The 10,688-nt window shown below is 35.4% G+C and overlaps 1 protein-coding gene across 1 annotated transcript; it reads right to left on the reverse strand.

Moving 5' to 3' along the window:
* Window positions 1–4,082: 4,082 nt before the first annotated feature.
* LOC102844753 (taste receptor type 2 member 9-like) lies at window positions 4,083–5,045 on the reverse strand. Its single transcript, XM_006888461.1, has one exon. The coding sequence runs from the start codon at window positions 5,043–5,045 to the stop codon at window positions 4,083–4,085; it is 963 nt and encodes a 320-aa protein (XP_006888523.1).
* Window positions 5,046–10,688: the final 5,643 nt, after the last annotated feature.

Genomic DNA, 10,688 nt, shown 5'->3' on the forward strand with positions numbered 1-10,688 from the left:
TTTTGGACAAATAGGAAAACTGCAAAATTTAATCTTTAATTTCACAAAATTTAAGTATAGATATAGAGATATAGGTATAGATTTATGTAAAATTAAGTGCAGCTCAAGTCTGTTTCATTGTGGTCCAGGAAAACAATCTTATAAGAGTTTAACTAAGCAATACATGCTAAATTTGGAATGAGAGAATCAAAAGAGAAATGTGAACTCTTTAAATAACTAGTAGAAAAGTTAACTCTGAAAACAAGGCTATCTAGAGTATTACAATGTCTCAAGAATATAAGTTATAATTTTTTTTTATTTTTAAAAAATCCTCAATTCCAACTCATGGTAATCTCCCATATTACCAAGTAGAACTAACTGTTCCACATTGTTTTCTTGACTACTGTATTTACAAACTCAAGTTTCCAGGTCTTTCTTCCATAATAATTGAGTGGCTTTGAAGCACCAATATTTTATTTCATAATGTAGCACAATATCTTTATACCACTTACGGACCTTATTTTTTAGGAAAAGAATAAATGCTTTAAAATTCACTTATAACTAAAATTTTAAAACAAACAGGCTCTTTTCCCACATATCAGCATCCTGGCAGATGCTTGCCTGAGCTTATTATACCCAAGAATTAAAATAAGTGAGTGAACTGAGGGATAGAGAATTGACACAGTTGTTCCTAACAGCACACTTAGCTTTTTTCTTATCATTAGGTAACTATAGGACACCAAAAGAGTAGCCAAATAATATACAAAACAGAGGAAAAGAAATGAAATTACCATTTTCATGGCTCCCAGATGAGCTGTCATGCTGGGGTCTCTACAACCTGTAACATTATTTTTCATTTGCTTGGTATGTATGCACAGGGATATAATTAAAAGGAAAAATGAAATCAATGACACAGTAAGTGGGACAATTCCCAATAAGACAAAGATATTGAGTATATAGAAGTAATGGAATTTACTCATATCAAACATTTCAGTGAAGTTGCTTTTTTGATTCTTAATTATATACAACTGATAATCACAACCAAGTATTATTACTATTGGAAGGATGATCAACAAGGAGATGGTCAAGCAGCCCAACAGAATATGGACAACAGCCCTGTCAATTCTCCACTTTAGCCAGAGAAAAAGTTGATGGGAGAAATTGGCTATCTTGAGGAGATAGTAGACACTAAGACAAGTGCCAAACCAGCTAGTTGATTGATTGCTGAATGCCCAGACGATGCCAATGAGTAGTCTTAGTTTCTCATTTATAATATAATCAGGGTAGAATTCCAGTAAGATGATATGGAGCACTGTTACACAGATCAGACAAATTCTGGAGATAGCCAAACTGATGAGGATGTAGTCAATTGAAAAGAGCTTCTTCTTTTTAATCCAGTCAATACACGTTACTAGTCCAATAAACCCATTCCCCAATAATCCTACTATTAATTCTCCAGCTGATATGATCAGAAATATGATGTCTTCTGTACTGAACATGTTTATACTGAGAACACACTGATGACCAGTTGGAGAATGAAAAATAAAATCTTCAAACCATCTACCATCATCATTTTCACTTTGACATAATTTTTGAAAGTGGCCAACTCTTCTCTGAAACAAGATTGTTTCTATATTCGTAAAGACTAAACTGATTACTCCAAACAACTTAAGTAGCCATTTCTAGCCTGGACAAACTATAATTATTACCTTTAAGTGTGTTATAACCTAAGTGAATCTCTTGGCTGAATCTCTTTGCTGTTATGCAAATGCAACAAGATTTTATTTCATGCATTTGCAATAGTCTTCTTCCTGTAAATAATGTTCATTTGATCCTATCAAATTGAGTTTTGCAGGCAGAGCCACAAAACCATATGTTTAACAGAGAATATTACTTATAAATGGGGCTTAATTTTCATCACCATAACTTTGAAATTGCACACAAACCATGTTTCCTTGATGGAAATGGATTTTAGCTTTGGAAATGGCCAATACAATAAGATAATAAAGAATTGACATTGAGTCAGAAGCTGATATTTTTTGCCTTCATTTTGATGTGAAGGCTATGCTACAAATCTAATTAGAACCGATAGTGTTTTAGTCAGGCAGACACGTGGCAATATTTTCTAGGACTTTCTCTCAATACAGTTGTTAAGAGTTGAATAAAAGATCAACTGTCACATAAAGATTTTTTTCTCTATAGTTTAATTAATATGGGGTGTGTTCTTCATGGCCATTTTATTCTTGAAGAGATATCATTTGGATAATAATCATTATTTTATACAATTGTAAAAAGAATTTTAAATTTATCTGGCTTTAAGAATCTTTATTATAAGGTGTATAGCTTCTCAACTCATAGTAATTTCTCTAGGTGTGTATATAACAAGTGTATAATTTTCCACAAAATATTTTCAAGGAATAGTACTGGAGTCTTATTGATCATCTTGTTTTCCAATATTTTCTATTTACAGAGGTTTAAAAATCTACTGCTTTGCACATTAAAGATGTACATCTAATTATGACAGCCATTGAGGTGTAAGGCAAGAGTAATGTTGGCTGTGGTGGCTAACATTTGAGTAAACTTGGATAAATCATGATTTTAGGTGATTTGGCAGCTATAATGATACAATTATATCTTGTGATCTGATGTAGTATTTTCCTTTTTTTACCTAACACTCTTTAGAGTCCCATAATGACACTAAAAAAAAAAAATCTAACCATGTCAGTAAGTGAAGAGTGGGCATATGGGACTTATTTTACTAGGGTTGGTTTTCCACCCTTCTCCTTTGTGTGGAAACACGGATTAGCCCAAAGAAATTTGAATCTAACCAATAAAAAAAAGAATAAAGTTTTTACTTTTCTTTTAAAGAGTGTTCCAACGTAAATTCTCCCTCCTATTTCTTACATTTACCTAATGTGAACGAAAAGGAATGAAAATCATACCTTAAAAAAAAGCCCTAGTTGTTTGTTCATAAAATATCATAGCAAACAAAAAGCAGAGAGATGTGAAGAGGAAAATATGTAAAAATCAAACTGAGTCTAGAATGTTAGGGCATTCTAAAAAGTCTTTTGAAGATTGACTCCTAAAACCTTCTGTATTGAGATCATTTCACTTTTCCTACATCATATATATTTTTTTCTGGGAAAAGTCTCATCAAAGACTTTTTTTCCCTCCCCTTTTGACCAGGAGAAACCATTTAGAAATAAATGAAAACAGAGTTAAAAAAGAGATTGGTAAGAATCTGCCCTGCAATCTGAAAGGTAAGCAGTTCAAATCCACCAGCTGCTCCATGGGAGAAAGATGGGCAATCTCCTTCTGTAAGATTACTGCCTCTGAAAACCCACTGGAGGGTCAGCTATGGGTTGGTTCTGTCTGGATGGTACATAACAGCAATAATAATAACAGTCTTGATTTACACCGAACAGATATATATTTTTTAAAAAATATATTTTTTAAATGACTGATTTTTACAGGAAAGGCTAATGTGTTTTAAAATTTGTTCCTTAGAGCTGTTTTGCCTGAATTTCTTCCATACACTGATTCAGTGGCTTTTGCCATTGTTGATGTGTGTTATAGAGTCAATTATAATTCATAGTGATCATATAGAGAGAACTACAACTATGGAGTCTTTTAAACTGTAAGTTTGAAGGGCACAAAGGGTTAGTTTTTTAATCCCACAAAGCAGTGCACATTTAACCATTACACTACCAAGACTCCTTCCTTATTAGTAATATGGCAATAAGAAACAGAATATCTTTGCATTTATGCAATGATGCAAAATGTTCCAATTTAGATTTTTTTTTTTCCTATAGAGGCAAAGAAAACATAGTGGTTTGAAGATGATTTTGTTGTTGTTATGTGCTGTTGAGTCTCCTTTAACCCATAGCAACATAGCTCTGAAGTTTGCTCTGTCCTGAACTAATTTCGCAGATGACTTTAGATTAGAAATTAAACAATACAGAAATGCGAAGAAACACAAAAGTTATCTTTAGAATAACTACAGATATTAATGATTATATATATTCATGATACTCAAGGCATCTAAGAACAAACAAATACAGTGACATGGAGAAAGAAGAAAAAGTTGTTTGTTGAATCTCTTTTTATTCAAGAGTCTCTCGAGGACTTTGTATAGAACAAAGTGTTGTATGAGCCCACATAAACCTTAGCAGCTTCAGAAAAGCCTCCTTCAGCTTGCTGTTCCCCATTATCAAGATGAATGAATGGCCTGATGGGAAAATGATTGTTATGATGCCACCAAACATCACCACTAATTTCCTCTGAGGAATCAGGAAGCTAGAAGTTACTACAAGAAAGAGGGTATAGGAAATAATGAAGAGGAGCAGAAAGATGACCACTGTCTTTATGGCCCTCATGTGGGCCTCTGTGCTGGGGTCTCTCGACCCTGTGGCATGAAATTTTATATTCTTGGTATGTCTAAATAGGGAGAAAAGTAACAAGAGAAATGATATCAGAGAGAGAACAAAAGGAACTAGTGCCCCTAAATTCAGGAATATCTGTTGCAAAGCATTTAGGATTTTACTCACTTCAAATTCCAAAGTTTTATTTTCTCCATTATCATCCTTGAATTGATAACGAAAATCATCATGCAAATAGTAGCTCATTGGAATGCAAATAAGTAAGGTGATAAGAAAAGACCCGAGAAGAATCCCAAGGATGACCCTTTTGATATTTATCTTCAGCCAGAGGGAAAGTGAACAGGAGACATTGCTTATCTTGAGTAAATAAAAGATACTGAGGCAAGAGGTAAACCAAACACTTAAATGGTTGGTAAGTGTCCAGAAAATATCCAAAACGCTCATTATTTCACCATGGGTGTACACGTTTGGAAAAAGCACCATAATAAAGCCATCTAAGGATATTACACACAACAAAGAGATTCTGGAGATGGCCAAGCTGACTAGGATGGTGTCCACTAATGAAATATCTCTTCTTCTGAGGCAGCCAAAGAAGTTAACCAGTACAATGAATCCATTTCCCCAGATTCCTATAGCCAATTCACTAGAAAGCAAGATCATATATATGACCTCTGTTGCACTTGGCATGTTAGCAGAGAACTCTGAGGCTGAATTTTACTGTTGATGGATAGATTTGCAGCTGATCATTGAAAAATAATAAAATAGGTCATGCTCCAATTGTTTTTATCCATCCTCGTTGTCAGTTGTCAGGTAAAGAAGATGATCTGTTCTGTGTTAGAACCAAAAAGTCGGTGGTTGACATTCATCAGCCTTTCTTAAGGAAAAGTGGTGGCAGTCTGTTTCCCTAAAGAATACAGCCTTGGGCACCGTATTGAGCATGATTGTTCTCTTACCAAAGGATATTATGAGCTGAAATTGACTCAACAGCAATGCATTTGGTTTTTGGTTTTTAAAGACTTCACTGATTGATGCCAGTAATTTCTGTTGTGTCTAGTGATGACCAAAATGTTCTAAAATGCAAATAGGACTGTATCTAATTTCCTATATTTGCACAATCTTCCTTGCTTTAAACTCTGTATATTTTAGATTCATCAATCTGAGCTGTGGACTAGGAATTTAAAGAAGGAGTCTATTATGGGGTGGGGGTGGAAATACACTGAATTCTCATTTAGAGATTGTCTATTTTTTATAGAATTTCCTCAAAATTGTAGTCTCTTTGGTACAAAAGCAGTTTTGGAGGCTTAAAAATAATCAGGGAATAAAATGTGTAGAACATTAAACAGTATTAACTTAAATATCAATGTAACACATTGAATTAATGAATTAAGATAATTAAAACAGGAAAGTAGCAGTTTCTAGGTTTTGAGTTTTTTTAAGGACTTAGTTGGTGTTTTACATAATGAGGCATATATTTTTCTAAGAAGTCTGTCTAGAAAATAAAGTTCATCATCAAAATTTTATTTTCTATTCAGCTTTTGTTAAATATGAAATATTTCTTAGCAACATTAAACACTTTTCTAGTCTTTGGGGATAGCCACGAACTTATTTTTCCACTTCTCAAAGCTTTATTTATCAGTAATTCAACATCTAGCTCACATTCCTGGTAATGTAGGAGACTGTGTACTGAAGGCATGATAATTGTATTGTTGTTGTTGTTATGTGCCGTCAAGTCGTTTGCGACTCATAGCAACCCTATGTACAACAGCCCTAAACCCTGCTCTATCCTGTGCCAATCTCATTGCCTCCGACACACCCATCCCCATTACCCCAGTCACTGAATCAATCCACCTCATAGAGGGTCTTCCCCTCCTGCGCTGTCCTTCCACTTTGCCCAGCATGATGTCCCTCTCCAAAGACCTGTCTCTCCTTACAACATGTCCAAAGTATGTCAGGCAAAGCCCCAGAATCCTTGCCTCCAAGGAGCAGCCTGGTTTAACCCTCTCTAGGATGAATCTACTTTTAATCAGAATTTGATCTCAGAAACTATAGTTACCTGCAACCTATTATGGTTGATAAAATAAAGCCTTTATAAGCTTTTCTAAGAAGAGATGTAAATTTCAAAGAAAAAATATATATCTGATCTGGGTTTTATTATTCATATACCATTTTTAGAGTTTATCATTTAAAGTAATTAGTATATAAATCCATAAAACAATGAGCCAAACTGATGTTTTCCTCCATTGGCTTCAGTAGTTCACCAATTAAGGACACAATCTGGAGTCTTTCACACTGAATGTTAAATGAAAGCTTAAATAAGAAATTAGTTTCCCCTTTGACATAGTTTTTTACAAAATTTTCTGTAGTGTCATTACAACTTTTAGAATGAATCATAAGTCTCAGTTTTTCCTTCTGTTTGTTTTATTCCTATTGACCTAGATTCCCTTCCCCTTCTTGGCTTTTCTAATTTGCTTTTGGGTAAATGTTGACCATTTGGTCTCATAGAGTTGGTTGTTTACGGAAGCATATTGTTAAAAGATGGTATTTTTCACTTATCATTTTGCAGAAAGATGACCTTCAGAAGTAGCTTCAATTCCAAGTCCAAATGCTACCTCTGTGTTATAGGCCTGAAGTTCATCTAATCTCTATCAGTAAAGAATGGCCTGACACTAATTCTTTTGGTCTCGGATTAGAAGAGATATAATTTCAGTGAGCTTAGTCCCATAGCTACTTTCTTGTTTCAGATTTTAAAATTTCCTTTATTTTATTTTGTTCTGTACTAACAGAAACCAAAAAAATTATCATACTTAAGACCATTGCTACAGTCACCATGTCAATACATCTCACTGGAAGTCTTTATCTCTTTCTCTAACCTTCCAAAGTTCCAAGCATGAGGTCTCTTATCAAGGAATAGACTCTACTAGCAACATGTCCAAAGTATGAGAGCCAAAGCTTCACCATCCTTGACTCCAAGGAGCACTCTTGCTACACTTTTTCCAAGACATATCTGTTTGTTCCTTTGGCATTCTATAGAATATTAAATATTGTTCTGCAATGCCATAACTTAAAGGTATCAATTCTTTTGTGATCCTAGTAATTTTCTAGCTTTCAGATCCATAGCAAGTGATTTAAAAGACCATGACCTGAATCAGGCACAGTTTAGTTTTCAGACTGCACCATTGTTCTTCAGTATTTTGGAGAGATTCTTGACAGTGGACTTGCCTAAAGCAACACATCTCCTGATCTCCTGACTGTTGATACCAATATGTTATACTACTTACAAATGTTATATTGCTCTTGTTGTGTGTAATCAAATAACTTACAACATAGCAACCCTAGGTGCAATAGCTTTGAATCATGTCCTATCCTTAAGCCAATCTGACTGTTTCTGACATACCTACACCCATCACCTCATTTACTGTCAATCAATATCATTTAGGGTCTTCCTTTTCTGTGCTGTCCCTCCACCTTTGCAAGCATAAGGTCCTTCTCCAAGGATTGGTCCTTCCTGGCTACTGGTACCAAGAGTGCTGTTTGTAGAGCCAGGCAAACTGAAGCTGTTAAAAATCTAAATCTATTCTCCATCTAGAATGATACTGCCAGTTGGCCTGGTGATGAAAATCTTTGTCTTCTTGATGTTGAGATTCAATCCATATTGAAGGCTACAGTCCTTGACCTTCTGCAGCAAATGCTTCAGGTCCTCGTCAGCTTAAGCAAGCAAGGTTGTATCATCAAATAATGTAAGTGTTTGACTAGCTTTCTTCCAGTCCTGATGCCACATTTCTGCTCATAAAGTCCAGTTTCCTGAATTATCTGTTCCATATATAGATTGGAAAAGGTATGGATATTTCCAGGGCGTACACTTATTCTGATTTTGAATTATTCAGTGTTTCCTTGCTCTGTTCTGACTACTGCTTCCTGTTCCAAGTACAGGTTTCAAGAAAGCACAATTAAATACTATAGAATGCCCATTCTTCTTAAGGTTAGCCACAATTTATTGTGATTAACATAGTCAAATGCCTTTGCTTAATCAATGAAACACAGATAGACATTCCTTGATACTCTGTACTTTCAGCTAAGATATGTCTAACATTGGTTGTATATTACAACATTTGTTTTCTTGTGTACTTGTTAATATTTTTGTTTTCCTTGATCAAGTTATGCTGCCTTCACCCATATTAAATCTTGCTCTTCCTATTACCAAAATCAACATGTATCTAAAATGATTCTGTCTCTCTCTCATCCTGGTAACCATCAAAGAAATTTGTTTTCTGTGTGTATATCTCTTCTTGATTTTATTATTATAGCAGTACTTAATAGTATGATTTTTAAATTGACTTATTACATTTAGTAATTTTAGTTGTTTTTAGGTGCTGTTGAGTTGAGTACAACTCGACGTGATCCTCTGAGCACATAGCTGAATCCTGTCCTATCCTGTGTTGTCCTCATCATTTCTGACACACTTTAGCCCATTGTTGCAGTTGTTGTGTCACTCCATCTCATTGACAGTCTTCCTCTACTTTACGGACCCTCTGCCTTTCCAAGCATGATGCCCCTCTTCAAGGAATAGGTCATGTGAGACAAAACTTTTTAAACCTTGCCATATAGGAGGACTCTGACTGTACCTGGTTAAGACGTAACTATTTACTTTTCAGTAGCTGGGTAATCAGAACCCTTGAAAATTGGTTTTTCTAGCCATTGTCTTTACCCTCATTGGCAGGGGATGGAACATGGTCTCCAGCTACTTTAACTGTGACTTTAACTTTAACATGGTCTTACAAATCAATAAAAGTTATGGGATCGATATGATAGAGTGCTTTCTACACTGTGACAGAAGGTGATGACAGTGGTGGAGAGAGGGTGAAGAGACTGTGGCACTGCTTTGAAGAGATTATGGCAAGGTATAATTAGAGGAACTCTGGAGATGGAGACACAATTAAAGGCTTCCAGGATGATTGAAGGAAAAGCTGACTTGTAACTGCTGTATAATTGAGGAAACTAGAGGCTTCTTGTATGTATGTATGCTGCTGAACTGAACCTGGATTTTCACAAAGTGAGGAATTCTGCCTTATTAGTCTGGTTTGGAACTACTGGATTGGCCCAGGATTTGCATTTGGGTGGTGTTCTCTGCCTCCTCTACTCCCCAACATATTTTCCTAACCAACCTCATAACTGAATAAAGTCTGTGAGTCAATTTGCAATGAATATCAAACCAATGACTGGTAAAAATAAGTGTAGAAATTATAAAACCTAGAGGAAATGGAAAAATTCCTTGAAACTTATGCCATACTCAGATTGACATGGACAATTGTAGAACACTTGAAGAGACCCATGACAAAGGAAGAAATTGAACAGGTCATAAGAAGACTTCCCCATAAGAAAAGTCCTGGACCAGATGGCTTCACAGCTGAATTCTACCAAACATTCAGGGAATATCTATCACTAACTCTACTTAAAGTATTTTTTTAAAAAATAGAAAAAAGGTAACACGCCCAGAGATGTTCTTTGAAGCAAGCGTAACCCTAATTCCCAAACCAGGAAAAGATATTACAACAAAAAAACTTAGAGACCAATGCAAAAAAAAATCCTTAACAAAATCTTAGCCAATCAAATGCAAAAGCACCTAAAAAAAGAATTCATCATGACCAAATGGGATTCATAATAAGTGTGCAAGAAAAACAATCAACATAATTCATCACATTAACAAAGCAAATGACAATGACCATATGATTTCAGCAATTAATGCAGAGAAAGCATTTGACAAAATCCAATACTCCTTCCTGATAAAGAAACTCAGTAAAAATGGAATAGAAAGGAATTTCCTCAACATGTTGTTGTTATGTGCCGTCGAGTTGCCTCCAACTCACAGTGACCCTATGTACAACAGCCCTAAACCGTGCTATATCTTGAGCCATTCTTATAGTCTCTGACACACCTATCACCTTTACCTCAGTCACTGAATCAACCCACCTCGAGGGTCTTCTTCTCTTGCCCTGTCCCTCCACCCTCGCAATCATGACATCCCTCTTTAAGGACTGGCCCCTCCTTGGAACATGTCCAAAATACATCAAACAAAGCTTCAGAATCCTTGCCTCCTAGGAGTAGGCTTGTCTCACCCTCTCTAAGATGAACCTGTTCTCTTAGCAATCCATGATATACTCAATACTCTTTTCCAGCACCACAGCTCAAAGGTATGAATTTTTAACATAGTAAAAACTATATATGCAAAACCAAGAGCCAATATTTTTTCTCCATGGATAAAGACTGAAAGCATTTTCCTTGCTAACAGGGACCAGACAAGGATGCCCACTGCTATCACATCTATTCAACATT

Source organism: Elephantulus edwardii, unplaced genomic scaffold, assembly GCF_000299155.1.
Source record: "Elephantulus edwardii isolate Elephantulus edwardi_28Jun2011 unplaced genomic scaffold, EleEdw1.0 scaffold00067, whole genome shotgun sequence".
NCBI classification, from domain to species: domain Eukaryota; kingdom Metazoa; phylum Chordata; class Mammalia; order Macroscelidea; family Macroscelididae; genus Elephantulus; species Elephantulus edwardii.

Bases quoted from the DNA above. Each gene is read 5' to 3' on its own strand.
- LOC102844753 (XM_006888461.1), bottom strand. From the start codon at position 5,045: ATGCCAAGTGCAACAGAGGTCATATATATGATCTTGCTTTCTAGTGAA.